This window comes from Triturus cristatus, chromosome 12 (genome assembly GCF_964204655.1).
Source record: "Triturus cristatus chromosome 12, aTriCri1.1, whole genome shotgun sequence".
In the NCBI taxonomy this organism is placed as follows: domain Eukaryota; kingdom Metazoa; phylum Chordata; class Amphibia; order Caudata; family Salamandridae; genus Triturus; species Triturus cristatus.
The window spans coordinates 421,020,261-421,044,460 of NC_140595.1; the positions used below are offsets into that span (position 1 = coordinate 421,020,261).

At 41.7% G+C, this 24,200-nt stretch overlaps 1 protein-coding gene across 1 annotated transcript in view; it reads left to right on the plus strand.

Annotated features, from left to right (window-relative positions):
• The window catches only part of LOC146776045 (fatty acyl-CoA hydrolase precursor, medium chain-like), a 449,703-nt gene that overhangs the window by 314,679 nt on the left and 110,824 nt on the right, over positions 1–24,200 (plus strand). Inside the window, exon 12 of the mRNA XM_085639114.1 lies at positions 10,856–11,005. Within this exon, the coding sequence (XP_085495240.1) occupies positions 10,856–11,005 (150 nt within the window). The remainder of the gene's footprint in view (positions 1–10,855; positions 11,006–24,200) is intronic.

Below are 24,200 nucleotides of genomic sequence, written 5' to 3' on the forward strand. Positions count from 1 at the left end.
TTTTAGTGCACTCCATTGTCTTAGTATTACTAAAAATGGTATTGTCCTTTTTTATTGGATCCGTTCCCACAGTTCATTACAAACGTTTTTGAACAGTTAATTGTAAGACCCAGGTTGGACATAAAATTTGTAAAAGAATTAACTACCCTTTGGAGACCTAGTGGCGTGCGAGCCATAAGGACTGCATCATCTGCATACAGGAGTGCAGGGATAGGGCGAGTCGCTGCTATTGGTAAATCCCTGCACTCCTTGACCAGAACGGTTTCTAGGCCGTTTATATACAATGTAAATAAAAACTGGGCAGGACGCAGCCTTGCCTTAAGCCCCTCATCACTCTGAAATTCTTAGTGCAGTCCCAGTGCAGCCAAAAAGCCCCCTTGCCTCTGAAAAAAGCTGCCTTAAAAAGGAGATTAATAAAATATCTACACCCAGCCCCTCTAAGATCAGCCATAGCTTTTCATGAACGACACAGTCAAATTCTGCCGTTAGGTCAACAAAAGTTAAAAACAACCTTTCCCCTTTCATTTGGTATATCTATCTAGTAAAATATGTAGATTTAGTCCCTGATCAATTGTGCCCAGGCCCTTGCGAAAGCCATATTGTAAGTCACTTATTATTGCTTGCTCCTTCGCCCAGGCCTGCAATCTTTCTAGGATCACTTGTCCTACAATATTGACTGTGGAATCCAGTAATGAAATTGGACGATAGCAAGCTGGATTAACCCTGTCTCCCTTTTTAAAAATGGGGACAATTATAGAATCATACCAAGTCGATAAAAACCCCTTTGTACAACATGCATTAAAAACTTGTGTTAAAAGTGGTCCCCATAGTGCCAAGTTATATTTATATAGGTCAACCGGTATGCTGTCAGTCCCCGGGGCCTTACCATCCAAACTTGCATTTATGGCCGCATTAACCTCACTCAAAGTAAGATCCAATGATAAGTTTTTAACAAAGTGAGAGAATGCTCAAGATCAACCCCATTCAACAAGATTCCCTGTTCATCTGGCAGTGGATTATTATACAATTTTGCCCCTATTAACCTCTGGTGGGGACTCTCTTTTTTTTAAGCGAGAGGATGCCCGTCGGGTGATAGAGCGCTATATAAGCACCTCATTTCATTTCATTACTTGGTGAGATGACCTCTCATCAAGACAAGAAAAAAACATGTTCTTACACTTCGATACTATTTTTGTAACAAATTCCTCAGGGTCCAGTTTCGCCCATCTCAATGCATACCCATTTTGCCAGCTCAAAGTGATGTTCTTCAGAAGCTGAGTGGAATTGCCTCTCATGTTAATATCTTGTTTATATATCATCACATCAATACTTAGAGGAAAATGATCACTTAAAGCAACATCATGGGTAGTAAAATCCTTAACACGTGGGAAAAATACCTCGTCCATTAAACGTTGGACAAAAAGGGACCATAGGTGAACATAAATTGTTTGCAAAGCCCAAATCATATGTAAACATGATGTCATTCAAAAGATCTCCATATAGTGTATGTGGAAAATGGGGGAGGCTGATACCTTTTTTGTATGTTTTTCCACAGACCCCCTTGTTGACCCTTTGGCATATAGAAGAATTAAAATCTCCGCCCCATATAAAAAAGACTTCTTTAGTTGAGTGGGACTGTAAGTCATTGAAATCACTATTTAGATTTCTCAATATCCCCTCAAACTTTTCTGTTGCGGCATTGTTATAAAAATTGACTTCAACCATATAAAATCCCTGGTCTAAATGTAGGCTTATAATTTGGTAATACCAATTTGTGAGAGTTAATTCAACTTTCCTCATATTTAAGTGATTAGAAATGTAGGTACAAAGACCCCCTTTTGCTCTGCCATGAGACGATCCTACTGCTGAGGTGTGAAACGTTTTGTACCCACTTATGCCCATGTTTCTTGCAGACTAAAGATCTCATAATTACACACAAAGTCAACCCACACGTTATTAGTTACCTAGGATTTTAGACCAGTCACGTTCCAACACAGAAACTGTAATTTGTCTTTCCTACTTATGCAGCTGTTCCTTTCCCGACCACCTTCCGCCTGCAAAGTTGTGATCTGGTTTGTGACATGGAAGTTTGAATTGGGGCAGCCGTGGTGTTTAGGGCTATGTTGTTAGTTGCCTTAACATTTTCCACAATTACTTCAGTATGTGTGTTAGCCATTTCATTACTGGCACAAATTGTTAGTGGGCCCACATTAGAAAAGTTATCCATACTGATTGATGTTGCTGTATGGGTGGAATCCTCTAATCTCAGTCAGTCGACTGCTTCTAGATTATTAAATAAATCAAAGCGATTTTGAGTTTGAATATTATACTGTCTCTTGTAAGTCGGAGTGTGAGGTTCCCAATTTGTCCTAGCATTATTGCTATATATAGGTTGAGAAAAATAACCTAAAGGAACTACGTTAACACCTTCTCCTAGTATGGTAAGATTTCCCGCTCTGCTCAAAATCAGGTTTACTAAATGAGGGGTTTTAAATGTCAGCACTACACAATCCCCTGGGAGGTTTTTCCGTCCTCTACCTATCCATTCCACTCTCCTTACCATCTTAAATTCATCTAATAACTTCCCGGTGAGACCCGTCCTAACACCAAGCCAATGTAGAGATTTGTTCCTTAAAATCTCCCATGTTTCATATGTCCCATTTTCTAGTTTAGGGACGTTAGCTAACACCACTATATATGGCGTGGCAGCTGGCCGTAAGTCCAGATATGTTATGTGCGGATCCTTCTTTTTTTCGTACACATCATTAAAACATTTAGTAGGTGGAATACGCATAAGCAAAGTCATAGCTGGGGAGATGGCAGGTGGAGGAACCCCAGTGTTAACGATAGAATTCTGTTGAATTGTGTTGGATGATACTTGTCTTTTATCGTTATGAGTAACTGGGACGGAGCTGGTGATGTTAGACCTCATACTGTTAGTTTGACAATCCTGGTTTCTCACTTGAGTAGACACACACTCCTGCACTGGGGGCTGAAGTTTGTCCAGGCATTTGGCTAAAGTTACCTCCATTGCACCGATTCTAGATGTCAAGCTTTATAAACTTTCTCTAATAAACATATCTAGACCTTCCATCTTTACTTTTAACTTTCCAACCTCGCTCCGTTTGCGCATGTTAGAACTAACTATTGATTTTACCCAATTTTCAGATTTATGGGTCGATAAGTGCTTAGCCTTTTTAGTGGCCTTTTTATGTGCTTTAAGAGGGGTCTTCCTATTCTTTGAGCCGGGTTCCTCAGAAATAGGGGAGCAGATATCAGAGTTCCTGGCACATTTGGTCGGCGGTTGTGTAGCATATTTCTGTTCACTACCAGATGTATGATCAGAGATGTTTACCGAACAACCATTTGTGCCCAAGGAACTTCTACGTGCTTTTACTGGATCGGTGGAGCTAGCTCCCACTAGCTTGCCCCCATTCGTTCCTGGGTTTAGTGCATCTTCAACAGTTATAATTTGCCGCTCAATGGCGCCCATAGCACCAGTTAGGTAGATTAGTAAAGACTGACGAGGATGCTCACTAGTTTTTTTTCTGGGTACCCGCCATTTTTCTCTTCACCATACTAGCAGTTTTCGTAAGGTAAATAAGATATAATATGCAAAAAGTAAATTGCAGCACCAATAGTATTATCTAAATCCAAAGTTCAGTATGACAAATATTTATGCAACTCAAATATACTTTGCACTTTACAATCCGCACAGTTTTTCCTACTCGGGGGAGTCGTTCAAACTCAGATGTTTACAATGTCATTATTCAGTCTTCTCCAAGGACCGAATTGTAAGTCTTTGCTTAAAATCACAGTACCTTGAATTTAGCAGCTGAAAGCGTTATGGCCCAGCCCGGCCTATGTCGGTCTATGACGGGCTAAGATGGGCCCTTCTTGGCCCGGTCTTCGCCCAGGCCGAGCCCGGGCATGCCTCATGTGTGTCCCGCATCGCGGGACCGCCGCTGATCTTTTGAAGCCCCTCCAGGGGCTGGGGGTAAAGTGCTGTGTGCTTGCAATTGACCAGGGACACAGACAAAGTTCCGGCTCCTCAGTTACAGTCTCCCGTGTCATGGGACCGCCGCCGATCTTTTAAAGCCCCTCCAGGGGCCGGGGGTAAAGTGCTGTGTGCTTGCAATTAACCAGGGACACGGTCAAAGTTCTGAAACCTCAGTTACGGTCTCCCGCGTCGCGGGACCACCGCCGAACTTTTGAAGCCCCTCCAGGGGACGGGGGTAAAGTGCTGTGTGCTTGCAATTGACCAGGGACACGGTCAAAGTTCTGGCTCCTCAGCCTCCCCTGTATTTTAAATTTTTCCTAAAAACAAAGTATATTCACTTGGCTTAGACTTAAAAATGTATCAGATTGGAAGAAAAAGCAGCACCTTTCATCTCTCTGAAGTATTATATTATAAATGCAGTGAAACCCCTCCCAGGCAACCCCTCAAAGGCAATGAGACGAGGTCCGATTGTGGTCAAGGTCGGCCCCTACCGCCTTTTTGACCCTCATGTTCGCCCCAACCACCATCAGTCATTGGGCGTTCGTACATTTTAAAGGACACGCCCAATCGAGGCGCGTCCTTTCCACTGGCTTTTTGTCCCTGCCGCATCCTGTGGTCCCACCACTGATAGGGGTTCCCTGCAAGCCCCTACCTGGTCCGGCTTCGCCTCCTTGGCCCACATCACAACTATAGTGCGCTAGGTTTGTTCAAGGTCACTGTTTACCAGAGAAGGACATTCATTAAACTATCAATAATAAACGTACATGTGAGGCAGCAATTAAAAATGATTTTGTTCAATCGTCCGATTACACAGAGCATCCATTAGTTTTTTTTCACTGACCTGTTAATCTGTCAATGGAAGCCCGTCCAACTGAAGCAAGTCAATTTAGCAAACTCCAGAGGCCATATTTATGAAAAATCCATGCAACGCATCACAGCAAGCTACCTTGTTGCGCTGCACTGTGAAAGGAAAAGGGCAGAAATGTGCTTTATTTACCATTACACAACCCATTCCTGTCCTTTCCTAGTGCTGAAGCAAGTTTGGCTGCCTAGCAGCAATGCAGGAACCCCTTTGTCATGTTGCAATGGTGACTGCGTTGCAGACAGGATTGTTTTTGTTCAGGAAGGGACACCTTCCTGCACAAAAACAATCCTCAGAGGCATTTTCTTTTTTCAAAGTGTGCTGCAGAAGGTAGCACACATAGAAAAAGGAACCAAGGAGAAATAAAGATATTTCTCCTTGCTGCACCTGTGGTGGGGCGGCGTACAATTCTAATGCATACTTGAGACTACCCATGTTGATAAATCTGGGAATGAGTCAAAATGCATGGGTGAATACGTGGGAACACCCATGCTCCACCTATGGCACAATTCCAATTGCATAGTAATGCAAGGCAGCGACATGCGCTTCCTTCCGTTACTCAGGATTTATCAAGCCACTGGCTTGATAAATCTCATTTAGGTTTTGCGTTCCTTTGCACTGTACGAGGACAACTCAAAACCTTGATAAATATGTCCCTAGCTGTGGAATGGAATAATGCTGTCTTGTAGGTTTGAATGTACGTCTATTTTCTTTTTGGAAGATACATTGAATGAATGAATGAAACACCTAAAAGTTGCAAACGATCACTCTAGGGCATCCTGGTGCTGAAAATGTGACAGAAAATGAAAGGAAACTCAGATGACAATATTACTTTTCAGTTTCTTTTTGAAACTGAACATTATATTTTAACTGATGGAGATGTAAGGGGCTAGAAAGAAAGGATTGCACCTAAGGTGGCAAAAAAAAGAATACCTAGGAAGCAATTTCTGAACAAAAGTTTGTCGTCTGTCGGCTTTCCTCCCTCCCGTGCCCCAACCCAACTCCGCCGCCCCACCGTGCTTACCTGCAGGAGCCGCAACTGTTGCCAGAGTCATAAACCTTGAAAGCTCTCACCCACTCAAGGGTTGCATGCTTCATCAAAGGGCCCGCCTCCCGTTGGTAATGGGAGTAAATCATGCCACCGCTGAGCAGGTGAAGGCTTTCATCCTTAAGGAATATGACCAGAGAACATTCATCATGATGTCATGAAACTACGATTCCGCTTCCATTTAAACCGTAACCCAAGGTACTTTGTTGTTTGTGATTGATTGAAGAGGGGTGAAGTTGTTGGCTTTTGCATCCCTTCATTCCTCCCTTAGTGATATACAGTAACAGCATCCATTAAATTGCATCTTTTGCTAAGTGTATGCCTCTCCTAAAATGTTTTCTTCAAATTACACCACCATGGGCCAGTTGTTTTGCTAAGAAATTCTTTCAGCGAGACACCACACCACTTTGTCTTCAATTCCATTAACTTAAAATACATCAATTGCAGCTAAATATCCTGAGCTTTCTTGCAACTAAATGGAAAGGGGATCATTGATTGGCTTTGACTGTGCTCCACAAAAGCCTCTGGAAGGCGCTCTAACTAATGCCAGAAGCCCTACAAATCATCTGGCCTTACCGTAGCAGTGTCCTAGACTGTGGAGACCAGGCAAAGAGGCTCAGATGTGGATGTAGCAGTGCTTAATTTGAGCCAGTGGTTTCTGGTGCTCAGCACCGGCACTTAATCTGCAACACCCCGTTTATAGCATGAACTCGACCCAAAGGTATTGGATCGCTTTTCATGAGCACTAGTTAAGGACACATTCATTTTTGGTAGGTATGGGGAGATTAGGTGATTTGGCCAGAATCACAGGATGTTGAGCCTGCTCAGAGAATCAAACCTAGTTCCCCAGCTCCAAAGTCGTCGGCTCTGACTGTTATGCCACATCCTCTGCCCACTTGTAGGGTTTCATGGTAGTAGTTGGTTCCGTTATAGGCGGCACTAATAGGAGCAATGGACTAGTGCAAGCTGTCTCCTAAGGAGAGCCCTGCCACTTATGTTTTCACAATTTAACCACTGGATGTACAATTCTCTATCCACAAGAATTGGATGAGCAGGCCTAGGCTGAAACTAGCAGCCTATGCCCATCTGCCCACCTTTCCATTTCTTGGCATGACAAATACCTGCAAGAGGGAGTAGGTTCACATATGCTTGGCACCACCCAGACCTGCAAACTACACAGTGAAGGACGCTGCGTGAAGATGCAGGAACTAGTGGAACAGGAAGAGGGATGTCTTAATTAGCTGATGTATCGTTACTGTACAAGGAAGTCACACCGTGATGCACCAACATAATGTCCATAGGCAGGGTCCTTTATGATGCTTACAGCGACCCAACACAGTGATGCAGGAGAAATACCCATCCAAATGCATCATCATATAAAATGGCAAATTGAAACATCCAGATGTTTGTGAAAAGATCACAGAAGTTAAGTGGCAATTGCAGTGTTGGTTTGATCTGTGTTTCATGTGAAAGCCATTTATTTGTAAAATCACCTCTATCTGAAGCTGGTGTATTTTTTCATGTACCCCCGTAGTACATTTTAGCAAAGGATGCTTCTCAATTAAGGCAGTATTTCTTCTCCCACCTGAAAATTAACCACCAGTGTGATTAAGGATCAGGGGCAGTTCAAGTCGTGATGGATTGGGTACTCTGGTGTAAATATTTTACATTTGAAATTGGATATATCACGGGGAAAGTATGTTAGCTTGTCTTATTAACAAGATCTCAAATGGCCTACCGAAATGTCAAGATTTTTCAGAGGCACCTATTTGTTTGAAAATCTCAACATTTTCCTGTAGGCTCTAATCACATTATCTATTTAACCAAAATCTTACTTCCCGTGAAATGCATTCCCGTTATACTCAATCATTTACTAATATGAAAGTATTGCTTAAATGTATTTATTTATTTATTTATTTATATAAAGTTTTATATAGCGCGAACAAGATCCCAAGGGATATCAGAGCGCTTAACAATCACATTAGAACTGGAAGGCTAATAACGTAACAATCACAAGTAAAATACACAAAAGAATCATAAAGTGCACAAGACTTCACATGGAAGAAATGTTAAGCACAGTACAGTGTAACGACAAGGAAGAAAGAACAATGTCAACGGACCCAGGGGTTAGCCCAATTACTGAAGGAATTTATTCAACAGGAATCTTTTTACTTCCAGCTTGAACACCGTTGTTCTGGTGATTCTGCGTATTTCTGGAGGAAGAGAGTTCCATTCTTAGGAGCCACAACAGAGAAGGCTCTGTTAGAGGTTCTTTTTTTGTTAAGGATAGGTGGTTTCAAGAGTCAGGTAGTAGCGCTTCTAGAGTCTCTTACACCACAAGATAGTTCAAGTTTTTGCACCAGATACCTGGGCGTCTTGAAGTGGATAGCATTGTGTGTCATTGTGGCAATTTTTAGCTGGATTCATGCTTCATAGGGGAGCCAATTTAGAGATTTTAGGACTGGCGAAATGCGCTCATTGCGTTTGGTGCCTGTAACCAATCTCGCAGCAGCATTCAGTGAGGCCCTTAGCGGAGCCAAAGTGTATTTGGGCAGGCCACAAAGGGTTGCATTGCCGTAATCTAGCCTCGGTAGGACAAGCGCTTGAACCACCTGTTTGAACTCCTTAAGTTGAAGGAAAGGTTTGATGTTTCTTAGTGTCCTTATCAAGTTGTTTGCTCCTTTACATGTGTTACTGATATGATTTTTCATATTCAGGTTCTTGTCTAAAGTGACTCCTAGAGATTTGGCAGAGTTTACGATGAGCGGAGTGCAGTTGAACGCAGTGAGGTGACTCATCCAGAGGTCAAGGTTAGGGGTGTAATTCAGAGGGGAGACGAGCAAGAATTCTGTTTTTGAGGTGTTGAGCAGGAGATGGTTCACAGTTAGCCAATTTTGAGTAAACGTTAGGATGGAGTTAAGTGATATTAGGTTTTCAGGGGATGAGTTTTTCAAGTAGAGTTGTGTGTCATCGGCATACATGTGGAAATGAATATCCATGGAGTTCAGTGCATTAGCTAATGGTTCCAAGAAAAGGTTGAAGAGGATAGGGGATAAAGCGGATCCTTGGGGGACCCCCATGAGAACAGGCGAGGGCTTGGAGAGAGAGTGATTTTCCTTGACTCTTTGCGTTCTGTGATGGAGGAAGGACGAGAACCACTGTAACACCTGATCACCAAAACCCATCCTGTTTTGCAGGATGGTTAAGAGGTTGTCATGGTTGACCGTGTCGAAGGCAGAGGAGAGGTCAAGGAGGATCAGGAGGCAGGATTCATTTTGATCGAGAATCTTTAGAATGTATTCAATCACAAGATTGAGTGCCGATTCAGTGCTATGCCCCTTCCGAAAGCCAGATTGATGTTGGTCCAAGAGCTGGTAGTTCTCAATGTGAGCACAGAGTTGGAATTGAACGCATTTTTCAAGGAGTTTCGCAAGGGTGGGTATGTTGGAGATAGGTCGGAAATTGTTGAGGTCTGTCTTATCCGCGTTAGGTCAGAGACGCGTTTACAATCCTTGTCCAAGTGGGGATGAGTGCGTTCTAGATTTCCTTGAAAATGGATGGGGGTAACGGGTCACTGAAGTGATTGGAAGGGTTGATATTCAGGAGAATCTTTTTGATGTCTTGTTCACTGAGCGGGGTAAAGGTGTCCCAGGTCGCATTGTTCTTAGGGATCAGGGGGGTAGAGTTGAGCTTTTCAAAGAGGACAGGTGAAGAGGCTGCCCTGGCAGAAAGGAGACCAATATTCTTAGCAGCGAGGTCGGATGATATGAGTTTAGATTTCTCAATGAAGAAAGAGGCGAGATCGTCACATGAGGGTAGACTGCTTCCAGGTTCCGATAGGTTAGGACCTACAATTGATTGTTGTTTGACCAATTCGAAAAGTTTCTTAGGGCGGTTTGCCGCTTGATCTAATTGGTGTCTGAAATAGTTAGACTTGGTGTTCCTGATTTGTTTGTAGTAAACGCTCCTAGCGTCTCTTAGGAGTTTAAGTTGGTGCGTGGAGGGATTCGATCTCCAGGAGCGTTCAGCTGCCCTAAGATTGCGACGTTCCGTGTTTAGGTTTTCATTAAACCATGGTTTGGATATTTTGGAGGAGGCATTTTTGTGTTTGAGTGGAGCAATGTCATTCATGATGTTGGAGATGGTCACATTATAGGAGTCAGTGAGTAACTGCACCTCCGTCAAGTCCGCATGAGCGTCAAGGGTCGATGTACAGAGGGCTGCTAACTCAACAGGATTTACTAGTCTGAGGTCCCTTTTCATATTCTTTGATTTTGTTGGTTGGGCCCTCCACAACTGTACCTCCTTGTTGATAAAAAAAAGGATGTAGTGGTGGTCAGACCAGTCACATGGGGTAATAGAATCCAATGAGACGGTTTTCCCCTTCGAAATAATGAGGTCAATAATTTTTCCTTTATTATGGGTTGGTTGGTCACAGTGCTAGGTCAGATCCTGATCATTTAGAAAGGCTTTAAGGCTTGAAACTGCAGGGTCTATGGAGTTTGCCCAGTGCAGATTAAAGTCACTGAGCAAGATTTGGGGCACGGCTGAGTCTACATTGCTAGAAATGATTTCAAATAATTCCTCAATGAAGGGGAGATTGTCTCCAGGGGGGTGGTAGAAAGTGTGGAGCTTGCAGACTGGTAGGTTCTTACTTGAGATGTTGAGACAGAGATATTCACAAGAGGAGGGCGCAGAGGACTCAACGGAAGAGATCGAAAGTGAGTTTCTATGAATACAGGCTAAGCCCCCACACAGTTTCCCAACTCTATCTAACCTAATGATATCATGAGTGGGAGGTACTAGGATGTCGAGTATCGGAGTGAAAGCGGGATTTAACCAAGTTTCAGTGAGGATGATAACGTCTAAGTCCAAGTGTTGTATGAGATCGAAGATAATGTGTATTTATGTATTTTGTTCATGAATGCTCTTTTCTGTTTACTAGATTCGGGCCATCCCGTCTACTTCTACGAGTTCCAGCATCGGCCCAGCCAATATGGTGACTCAAGACCAGATTCTGTAAAAGCAGATCACGCGGATGAACTTGGTTTTGTTTTTGGGGGACCTTTCATGGATCACGACGTTATTATCATGGGTAAAATAGAATTTCCTTTCACCCAAGAATCTCTAACTGATTGGGATAGTTACATGTGTGGCCTCTTCCACTTTATAAACATGAGTATTTCAGTTTTCAACTGTATTACCGTGTGATAATTAACCACGTTTATTTCACTGTATTTTAGGACATAACACTATTTTTAACACAGATTTTATTACAGGAACAGACAGCACCCTCAGGGTAATAAAATTGAAAACAAACTATGTGCAAAATAAAATATCGTACACGGACCTAAAATATAATCACACAAAAAAGTATGTGCACAATCAAACTTGCAGTGAATCAGAATTGATAAATCCTTTGCAGACAGCACCAGAGCAGAGATCATAATCCATGCAAGAATGGGCAACAGAAGAGATATTTCGCCAGATTATCATTTATAACCAGCAGCGGCTCCTCCTCTATGGCGCCGCCCCTGCCAGTGCCTCAAAACGTCACAAAAGGAGCGGGGCTATGGGGGTGACAGGCTGCAGGAGGAGTGGTAGTGCACTATGATCAATGCGCATGACAGTTTGGCTGGCTGTCTCAGGCAGGCCAATCTGTCATACGCAGTGAAGCTGTCTCCAACATGAGCTGCTTTGCCGGATTAGAGAGAGCAGGCACAGTTTCCCAGTTTTGAAGAGGCAGGACACATATGGAGATTTAAAGATGGTTTAATGAGATAACAGGAACGACCCCTGGAAACACCAGCCACCTTCCTCTGCAACTGCTCTCCCTCTAATGCCTCTACATTCCAAAGCAGTCTCAGAGAAGACAGGTTGCTAGGGAGCAGCCAGTGTTCCAATGCATCTTATAAAATGTTCAAGTACAATGCTTAAATTGTATTGGAGAATATCACACATCTCCCCTTCCAAAAACATTTCAACAGAAAAAAAAACATATAATTAAGAATATACATAATCATCATATTTTTTTGGCATTACGCGTATGCGTCCAGAACCAATTCAAACACTAGACGCAGGTACATCCTTTGGATCAGACATAGGCTTGCGTACGTCAACATCATGCTGAACATTGAATGAAGCAGCAACTTCAGTGTCAGAGCATGGCGACACTTTTCTCGTGTTCCACCAATTACCGTCTGATAACTTTAAACTGTTCCCTTTAATTAGTACTACCTTCTTGGGAAAGGACCATTTTGAACACCCCTTCCTAGATTTGTCACCCACATATACTCTTACAAACATTCCCTGCGTGAACAAACGTTTGTGTTTTACAATATTCTTGTTATGTCGATGACAATAAGCTTTTTGGTATTTGATTACCCTATGTTGTACCTTTTTTAAATCAGTTTCATGTTTCCCAGCTTTATTCATCCAAGCTGGTACAGCTACAGAACATGGTATTCTACCCTTGAGTAAGGAAAAAGGTGTCTCTTTGGTGACAGAATGAGGGGTAGTGTGATATGACCACAACATGTCCTTTACGTGTTGCTTCCAACACCCACCACTCATACAGGCTAGTTGAATGCACTCCACCAATACCCTGTTGAAGCGTTCCACAAGACCATTGCCCCTAGGATGATAAACAGGTGTTGTTGTATGTTTGATGCCCCACCTGACAAGAAATTTCTCAAAATCCCCTGAGATAAATTGAGGACCATTATCTGTAACTATCTCAGCAGGACAACCTTCTCTTCTGAACATATCCTCACAAAACGAGATAATGTTATTAGACTTAACTTCTCTCGCAAAGGCTACCTCTGGCCACTTAGAAAAATAATCAACCATCACTATGGCAAATCTTTCAGTCACATTTAAAACATCAAAAGGTCCACAAATATCAATGGCCAATCTGTCCCAAGGACCTTTGGGAATAGATGATGGGACAATGGTGGTTTCCTGAGATGAATGGGTCTTGTCTCTGAATGCACATGCTATGCAGTCACGAATGTATCGTTCAATTTGAATGTCCATCCCGGGCCACCAAAAATCCTCCCTAACTCTCCGTTTCATGGCGGACATTCCACCATGCCCTTCATGCATGGTGTTTAATAATTTTTCTCTCAATGTCGCAGGTACCACCAACCTACTCCCTCTCCTAAGTAATTCATTTACAACATTTAATTCAGACCAAATGAACTTGAATGGCTCCAATTCCTTATGCAATCTCCATCCATGTTCACAATTTAAAACACTTTTGATTTTGGTCAACACATTATCTTTATCAAGAGCCTCCTTCCAATCCTCTTCACTGATGGCACTGCAAACATCTTTTACCTCTGCTACCATCCATTCATCATCTTTTTCGTCCTGTATATTATCTAATGGTAACCTTGATACACAATCCGCATATATGTTTTTAGCACCCGGAATATATTTGATTTCAAATGTATATTCCTGGAGACGATATACCCACTTAGCGATTCTAGATGTAGCTTTGCCCGCCCCCTTGGTGGAAAAAAAATCCACCAAAGGTTTGTGGTCTCTGTGTAATTGAAATTTGGTTCCCCACACAAAAGTACAAAAGTATTGTATTCCCCACCAGCACGCCAAGGCTTCCTTTTCAATGGTGGAGTATGTATGTTCTGCACCCTTTAAAGTACGGGAAGCGTAGGCCACTACTCTTTCGTTTCCTTTGTGCACTTGAATAAGTACAGCACCTAGGCCATGATTGCTTGCATCAGTGGAAATTATGGTTTTATCTTCTGGATCAAATGGTTTTAAGGTGACAGCCTAGGAAATATCTGTTTTAATTTCTTCAAAATTTCGTTGACATGCTTCAGACCATTCGTATTTGGCATTTTTTTCCATCAATTTTCTTAATTCATGGACTTTTTCGGAGAACTGGTGTACAAATTTTGAGTAATATTCAGCTAAACCTAAAAACGACCTAAGTTGGTCTTTGTCACTAGGAGCAGGTGCTTTCTCTATAGCTTCAACTAAGCTCCGTTTAGGTTTAACCCCATTGCATGTCAATGTGTGGCCTAAATACTCATCCTCGCTTACACCAAACTTACATTTATCTAAAGCAATGGTAAGCCCAGCCACCGAGAGTTTCTTGAGTACCTGTTCTAAAATGTTATCATGATTGATCTTATTGCACCCCCATACTAATACATCATCTTGAAACACTAAAACATTCTTTAGACCTGCTAAAATAGATTGCATCACCCTTTGAAATACGGCCGAAGCCGATGCCAAACCAAATGGCATGCGAATGAATTGAAAAGCACCCTCTGGTGTGATGAATGCAGTGACATGTCTCGAATCTTCATGTAATAACACTTGATGGTATGCATTGGATAAATCTAACGTGCTGAAGTGTGTACCTCCTTTTACTCTTGTTAACATTTCATTAATACGAGGAAGAGGGTGATGATCTATCCATATATTGTTATTCAAGTCTCTCAAATCAATGCACATTCTGATATTTCCGTTGGGTTTTCTTGCCAAAACTATGGGACTTAACCATTCAGATGCCTCAATGGGCTCAATTACTCCCTCGTTACAAAGTCTTTGCAGTTCATCCTTGAGTTTGTCTCTTAATACAAACGGAACATTCCTAACTTTATGTACTTTTGGAATAGCATCGGTTTTTTGAATGATATGATGTTTAAACTTTTTTAGACATCCTAGTTTCTTACTAAATAATTCAGGAAATTTAGTAACCCAGTCCATAGTGTTTGTAGTGGATGTTAATAACACTTGTTGAGGATGATTGGGATTCAATACAATGTCAAGGGCCCTTTGTTCTTTCCAACCTAATAGTGATCTACCCTTATGTACAATGTATAATTTAGCTGTGGTTTTTCTATTCAGAAAACACATCCCACAACAGGTAGTTTTTCGCCACAATAACCCTCAGGAATGACATCGGTGGGTTGTAAATCCTCCAATTTTCCCCCCAAATTTTCCCAAATAGATTTATCTATAATAGTGAATGGGGAACACGAATCAGCCCAAACTTGTACCTCCTTGCCTTTGATTCTAATAGTACATTTTGGTGGACGATAACTATCTTGCTTTCCGGCTTCACATTTTAGCACTTGGTTCGACTCTATGACCATAACTTCTATATTATCGTCATCGCTGTCAAATGAAATTTCTTCCTTTTCAAAAGTATCTGACTGATTTACCATGTTAACAGATTTAGAAATTGCGGAAGGTATAGAGCTTTTGCATAATCTAGCAAAATGCCCGAATCTTCTACATTTGTAGCATCTGCTTTTAGTAGCCGGACAATGATTAGTGTCAGCCGTGTGTTTTGGGCTACCACATCTAAAACAAAATTTGGGTTTGAATTTTACCACATCATGTTTTTTCTCAGGCACGTTTTTTTCATCAAATTTTTTAACACCTCTCTTTATGCTATGCACTGTCCCATCATGAACAACCTTTTTAGATACTGTGTTAAGTTCTTTCACATATCTGGATGTATTCTCCATTCTTTTAGCTACAGATAATGTTTTATCTAAAGAAGGATCTTTTAAGCCCAGCAATTTCTCTTGAATCTTGAGGTTCGACATTCTATTAATTAATTGATCTCTAATTAGATCATCTCTCATGTCGTTAAATTTGCAAGTAACAGCTAACATCCTCAAATTTGCGACATATTGTTCAATCGTTTCTTCTGGTAATTGTGCACGTGAAAAAAATGTGTGTCTTTCTACTACAACACTAACCTTTTTTCCATAATTTTCTTCCAATGCTTTAAGAGCAATGTCGTATACATCAATCGTACTATCGCCACTAGCTTCTTCCTCTGTGTTAATTTCAATGTTGATAGCCTCCACCATAGGTAATGTTTTAAAAACATTTCTGCCTTCTAACCCTAAGAATTGTTTTAGAATTGCTAATTTTCTTTTTGAAACATATACATCCCCACCTATAGCTTCTAAATATGTTTCGAAAGTCTCCTTCCAATGTTCCCACATCATGCATGGTTGGCCTGGATTCTGCAGAAAAAATGGTGGTGCTGGAATAACTTGTGATGTCATCGTTGGATGTGTAAATGTGGTAGGAAATGCACTTAAAGGAGATTAACTAAAATTACAATGCCAGATGTGATGTAGTCACTAGAAATTACTATTCATGCATCACATAACAGAATATGTTATGGTTGTTACACTTTGAATGAGGTTTAAGAAATTAACATGTGGCTTTCCTGGTCGGTAGTGCTCTGCGAGGAAGTCCGATAGTTTTGTGTTTCACTGAGGTGCTTAGAGAATAATTTACCGTATAGTTAGGCTGTCTGTGACACACTTGTAATGGTGAGCGTGTCACCGAAGAATGCCGATGAGGACGCAGTGAAAGCTAAACAATTGTAAATGCACCACTTCCTGGTGCGCGTGTGTTTCAAATGCTGTGACACGCCTGTAGTGGTGAGCATGTAACCGAAAAATGCCGATGAAAACCTGTAGGAGAATATAAACGTAAACGCGCACTCCCGCGTTACGTGTGTAATCAGAGCAGAGAAAAATGCTAGACCTGCCAACTGCAAGTCAAATTGGTGGCACGCTCCAAGTGTCCAATTGATGGTGTCCGTGTCACCGGTGTTTAGTGATTTCAAGATGGCGGCACGTCTTACGTGGACGTCGTGCGTGTACTTTAGGTAGGAACGTCTTGCTGTTTAGTTGCAGCGAGACGTCATCGGGATACTTCGAACTTCCAGAAGGCTGCGAGATGGCGAGATTCAAACTTGAGCAGAATACACAGTGAGTGCACGGGCCTTTCTTGTCTAACTGGTATGCCCCCTTGATTGTAAACACATTACATTGCTTGGTTGAACCAATGCTCGGTTAGTTGAAAAACCGTAACAAAGAAACGTGCGAGTCTTTTGGCAACAAGGCGAACGCACTTCTCACAGAGTGCAGTTCTGAAGGAGCAAGCTTCACCCTACGAAAGTCAGAGTGTTCGAAAAACAAACTTGCCTCGCTTCACTTTTAACAAAGAGCTACCCTTAGCAGTATATGTTCGGCAAAATAAAAGCTACACTTGTTGTATATATTCAGCAGAATCCCCTTTTCCACCACTTTTTTATTTCTTCAGATGTTCCTTAACGAAAGAAACAACCCCAAATGGTAGTACAACTGTTCCAAATGGGCACAGCTACCACCTCCTTGGCTGGATGGACACTACAACATCAGTGTCAGTATATGTCCAGAAAAAAAAACAACAATCCAGGGGTCACTTACAGTTTGAAACGCGTTCTTCTTCAGAAAATTGTAAATGCACATCTCATACGTTGGTGTCCTCTTCCTTAAAAAGGGCATCCCATCCTCGTCGCCAGTTTTGAAGAGGCAGGACACATATGGAGATTTAAAGATGGTTTAATGAGATAACAGGAACGACCCCTGGAAACACCAGCCACCTTCCTCTGCAACTGCTCTCCCTCTAATGCCTCTACATTCCAAAGCAGGTTCAGAGAAGACAGGTTGCTAGGGAGCAGCCAGTGTTCCAATGCATCTTATAAAATGTAAAGTACAATGCTTAAATTGTATTGGAGAATATAACACCCAGCCTTACTGGGAGCACAAATTCAGAGCGCTCAGGCCAGTTCTGACGCTGCGTCCAGAAGCATAACAGCAGCATAAGGATTGGTTGCAGTGGAGTCTGGGAGCCTGTGCCTGCAGAGGAGCGGAAAAGCCAATGCCGCTGGCTGCAGGCACGTTTTTTGTTTTTTAATTTGTCGTTGGTTGGCCACCCACCCCGCCCCGCCACTCTTCCACAACACCAGTCACGCCTATTGATAACATCATACATTTACAAATAACCATCCCCTGGAGGAGTTAGAGTGGTTCTTAACCTTTTGACTTCTGTGGACCCCCACTGATTCATTACTGGAAGTCAGCCCACCCCATCCTAAGCAATTTCTATGATTTAAACCTCAAAACAATGAACAAAATACAAAAACAGGTATTTATGAAACAAAATCTTAAATATCGAAATACTTTGTTTAATTTACAATCAAATATGGAGAAAAAAAACATTTCAATTTGCTTCTTTATTGTAAATACCTTAATCATTTTAATGTATTAGTCTTAATATCATTTCATTTTGTAAAACAGTTGCATGCCCCCTGGGTAGGCGTTGTGGACCCACAGGGGTCCTCGAAGCACAGGTTAAGAACCACTGGGTTAGAGCATAGTAACTGGGAGCCACGAAGTCTGCTAATTCTAAGTTGGTCCTTAATATTAATCAGTGAAGGGAGTCCAAACCAACAGATACTTAGGATAAACAAGAAAAAATACGAGGGTGAACTTGTCCACGGGCAAGATGCCCAGAATCTTAGTCCCCCATTTACCAAGGCAGTACGGAATGGGGAACTTTCATTTATGGGCTGCTGAGATCATAGCAGCTAGTAAGCAGTGAGTAACCTGGGCATTCCATATAAAGATGACACCTGATCTTGAGACGAGGGATCTTCAAAATGCACCAAGGCCCTGCTGAAGTCTGAACCAGATTGCTTCTCAGATTCAGAGGTGTATATGGGGGCCCAGAGTCCTGAACCTTCAGAAGGTAAATACTGGATTCTAGCTTACAGCTTTTTTACTCTCACCTTGCTGGGCTTGTTACACTTATCACAGCCCCTCTGTTTACTGTACAATAAGCTATGCTCTGCAAGGCCACTGCAGGTGCTTGTAGTGACCCATTATATTTCTCAGTTATTTGAAATGATGAGTGGGATGGAATAGTGTCTGATCATTTCCAGAAACTGTTCTAACTCGAACCTTCCTGAATTTTCCACTATTCTAAGACTTGAAAAGAGGCTGCCATTCACCCATAACTTCACCCTCAGACGTCTCCCAAAGGTTCTCTCTCGAAGAGTGTATTCATAAATCAAAGGAGTACCACCTAGGGCCATGAAGTGCCACTTCTGTGCCTTGTTTTCAGGATGCCCACTGACTAGTAAATGTCTTCCATTTTGATGCATTATAGAGAAATGTATCTTATGTGGATATCATGAAAATCTGGCACATATTCATTACACCTTCCAGGTGCAAAACTGCACACCTGTGTCCGTATTTCACATTATCATTGCTTGTGCCCAGCGCACCTTTCAAAAAGTGCGCCAGGCGCAAACAATGATAATGGGCTCCATTAGGGTATATGTGCTGCCTCCAGGCAGCCGCGACCTCGCACCGCCATGGGGGCAGCACATACATTTGAAAAAACACAGAACAGCTCCTCCATGTTTTCACAGTGCAGGTGGCACCCGCCTGCACTTACAAAGGGGATGTCTGGGGGGGTCCCCCTTTACACCCTGTAGAGGGCTGCTCTCAGGGGGCACACTAACAGTGTGCCACCTTTTAGATGGTGCACTATGGTACACAATGGTACGCTAACAGTGTGCCTCCTGAGAGGTTCTTTGACTCTGCGCCTGCGTCTGTAATATGACATGGGCGCAGAGTCAAAAGAATCCCCTCATTTCCATAGGGCAAGCCCTTATGCAAATGAAGGAATGCCCTCTGAAGGAAGCACTAGCGATTTAAGTGCACCAGCACTATTGGTATTTTAGAAGGGGACGCACAAGCGTCTGCGTCCCCTTCTATAATACCAAAGTGCCCCAGGTGCGTGCAAAGCGGGCGCAAACGCCCGTTGTGCCCGCGGGGAACCTTCTGTAGTACGGCCCCAGTTGTTTGAAGCAAAACAGATCGGAATTAACAGTGTATGTGACATCATAAAACATTTCTGAATCAGAGCTTTTAGTTATTCTCAGCTGACACATTGAAATTCCAGAAAAGTGAAATTATTCAATATTTTTTAATAGTGATACTCTGATTTTGAACTTAATTTCTCACTTCTTTAATGTGACTTTTTATTTAATCTTTCTCAGCTTCAATCGCCTGATTTTCATGGATGTAGTTCCTCTTCTGTAAACAGGGTTTAAATATCTATGGTTTACTGCTGTGTTTCATTGCCATATTTGCTAACCCACTCCACAGCTTTGTTTAAAGGGCCCTGACCAACATTTGCTGGGACCGGGAACTTCCTTATCTTAAACTCATCATGTGGACCTCACTCGTCATGACTGCACTCTCCCTTTGTTCCATCATACATGGTCTCCCTCCACTAGAAAACACAGCCTCGCCGAAGCAATTGATGCAGTCAAAATTTTTCTAACAGTTAAAAGTCCTCATGAAAGCTCTATTCTGAGAGGTGTGCTGCTTGGGTTTCATAGACGTTTATCAAAGTTCATTTGTAGGGACGGTTGTGTCTCTAACCTCTAGAATGCTGAGAGCTGTACCGGAGGTCTAGTAACACTTGCTGATACGCTGATCTGGCCAAACTTCTCCAATATCGCAATAATCATATCATGAGAAATATCATCACCTCCTGGAGTTGTCCAGCCATTGCTATGACGTGGATGAGGTCATTTTCTTCTAAATTCTCTTGTCCATATGAACCACTATGGGGCATATCATCAAGGGCTGGTGACATAATTATCGCCGCTTTTGCGGCCGTCTAGCGCGTGTTTCCTTGTTTCAGCTCCCGTTTTGTTCACGCCTCGCTTTGCATCTCTAATGAGATGCAAAGGAGGCGTGCCTGACAAAACACCATGGGAAAATATCGCTACCCCACCGATATTTTAACTCCCGTTAACTATGCCTTAACGCAGGAATTTAACATCTGTTAAATTCCTGACTAAGGCATAGCTAACATGGGAGGTGGATTATGATGATACGACCACAGGGTCATATCACCAAGGCTATCTCCGTTTTGGGTGCAACATCGCTGGTTTTCCAGTGATGTTGGCTGATTTCCCTGGGAATATTATCGCCCTGGAGTTACGCGTTGTTACCAGGGTGATAAATTCCTGCGATAGACGGCGATAAATAAACAAGCGCTAAGCGCGCTTTGCGTTTATTTATCGCCGTCCTAGTAAATATGCCCCTTAGTTAGTTGTCTACAATTTCCCAATGTTTTGCTGATCTTTTTTTTATTCTAAATAGGTTACCCTGGCTCCTCTATACTTATCTTAACGAAGATGGAATACCTAATAGGACTTTCAGCTCAAGAACTAGCTTAGGCCCCTTTACCCACGACCCTACCTAATATTTATAGTCGTTGTAAATAAAAGGGGACATCCAGCGTACACAAATTGCTCTGTTTACCCAATACCTCGTCACTAACAATCGCCAACAATAACCATTCTGGAAGGTGGCATTGTTAGATGATGCCACCTTGGGTTTTTAAATGAAATGTGACATCATTCACTGGATGGCTCCTTTAAACTCTAATAGTGAGATGCTGTTATTGGCCACCATCCCCACCCAAGATATCTGTACTTGTTTACTGGTAGACAAAGACATTGTGTGTGCCTTGCCTACTGTGATCCTAAAACATATTTTGGGTGGAAATTTTTCAAAATTGCCAGGCGATATTTGACTCTTTGATGTTGATTTGCCACATTTTCTAGTGTTGTACCACAGTGGACCACCATACACAGTGGCAGACCCAGCACAGTTGGCACAGCAGTATTGAGATATGTTTAAAGAAGGACAAAAGTGCGGTTGTCCTTCTTCAAACGTATCTGAAGAGATTAATTCCCAATAGGTCTGGGGTCATTAATTGAAGCACGTGCAGTTATGTGGATTTAGACGATACGAGTAAAGCACTTCACACCATAAATTCAGCTGGTTTAAAACAGTGCTTCACTTACCTGTGACGAAGCTGATTGATTTTAAAAATGTGAATATAAAAACACTAAGAAGGGATATTTACAAGAAAATGTCTGAGCGCAGAATTAAACCGAATTTGGCAATGCGGTGCTCCGATATTTTCAAAACGCAGGGATGTGCCGTATTTACAAAAATATGGTGCACCCCTGTTTTTCCCCTAGCGCATGCACTAAAAAATCTGCCTAGCGCCAGTACAGGCACCCTGCCACCATGTAGCATGGGTGCCAGCTTTGCAGGGGCGATTGTTTATATCATAAAATAATCAAAATATGGTGATTTGCTCATTCTATGTGTGCTTCAGAATGCAGCACACATAGAAAAAGCAAAATAATATTTTCTACTCATGTCATCATCCTAAGATCAGGTATTACCTGGCCTTAGTTTTTGGCGCTGCCCCATCCTTGTAAATACGGGGCAGAGTCAAAAAGCAATGGGTGTTGCAGTGGAGCGCCCACTGCAACACCCATTGCCCGCCCCTTTGCGGAAGCAGACTGCGGTGGAAAGGGGCATATTTACAAGGTGCCGTTAAGCCACGTTAAGTGGTTTATCTCCACCTTGTTAATATGTGGAATGTTGCAACCCCACCAGAGCATCAGAAAAAGTGATGCTCCGTGGCATTGTATGCCTCTTTGGGACATACCACACTTACTGAAAAGAAGAAAAAAAATCTCAATTTGAATTTTATGAAATAAAATCCTCACTGTTTCGGCAGCGAACCCTGCCAGAGTTTAAATGTTTTTTCCATATTAATTACATTTTTTATTTGTAGATTTATATGATGCCATTTACAGCGCCAAATAGCATAACAACGTGGAACATAGCGCCTCACTTCGAACTTAGCAGAGGGATAAATCATCAACACGTAGCGGATATCCAGTCATCTATATTGCAAGTGAAATCTGCTTCAACGCACTTATAGTACGGTGGATGGGACATCCATCACATTTGTAATACGGCACCCGGTCTGCCGTCTTCTAAACGAGGCCCTTAGTTGTTATTGCTTTTGCCCTCACAGATCATTTTGCTGTGCACTTATCATACAATTAGCATAAAATCATGGGATTCGATATCTTGAAGATAGTTTGAGAGCTTCTGCATGGACCACGTCTACTTCTACGCACATGCTCTCACAATTATTCATATATATATATATATATATATATATATATATATATATATATATATATATATATATATATATATATATATAAAGATCAGTACAGTATTCACAAAATATATATGAGCTCTTGTACAAATCAAATTTGATATCATATAATGTTCTTATTTCTTTAATCATCAGTCTTTGCCCAGCCAACATGTGTTTCGTCATAGGAGTATCCCCACTTCTTCAGGGCTACAAAAGAACAATCGAATAGAAGGAATCAGTCATTCCCCTATTAATTATACAATTACAATATGACATGAACAAAATCAATTCATTCATATACAGAATATAATTTTCCCATCCAAACCATCGAATAGAAGAAATCAGTCATTCCCCTATTGATTACATGATTCCAATATGACATGAACAAAAATCCATTCATTAGTATACACAATGTAATTTTATCACAACCAAATCAGGAGCACAACCAGATATTTCATTAATCAGAGTAGAGAAAACCAGAAGGTGTATATTTGTTCCTAATGTGTCATCATGTATATCCATTATAACCCAATTCTGGTGATAATTTATGATGATTTCTAGAATCTAGTGTGTCAAGATCACAAACATTAAGTTGAAGAAAAATATATATATATACCAAGGCCAATTGTTACCTGTCTGATAAATCACGAATCTTGTATAATCTGGTGGGAGAAAATAAGATAATAAATTCTCACACCTTACTCAAAAGGTATTAATAATATAATCTCCATCCAAAAGACTGGAGAAAGCGGTCTGGTAAGTAACACACTAACCTCCTTGACGATTCACTTCCTGCTTGACTAATGTAGATTCCTTTCTTCTCACATATAAAATTTAGATCCTTTTCTCATTATCTTGAAACTGTGATTAACAGAAAGCACCAATTCTATATAGTTCTAAACCTATTAAGGTATCGAAAGCTAAGATGAAACCTTGTAATAGAAAGGCAAATCTTACCTCTATTAGGTATGCTGCATTCTAACCAACACGTTTGCTCCGTTAAAAAGCTCCTCGAACCATGTAATCTCCACCCAGAGTAAGGGACTTGTTACTGCTATTATAACCAATCATAAAAATAAAATATTTGTAGAGTGTTGAAAGCCTCATGCCCCATAGGCTAAATCATTATTCCAACATAAAATAACCTCTATAATCACCCGTAAGCACTTACCATAGCGAGTATGCTATGATCCTAATTCGGTCATCGCAAACGCCGTGTTTAACCTGGAAGTGACTAACTATGCTCCTCCGATGTATAAATACGAATTCCGCTCCGAAAACTAGACCGCCAACCGCCATGTCTATACGCAATAGGTAACTACTCAACCCGGTCATCAAAACACCGTGTTTAACCCGGAAGTGACTAACTCTGCTCCTCCGGTGTATAAATGCTAATTCCG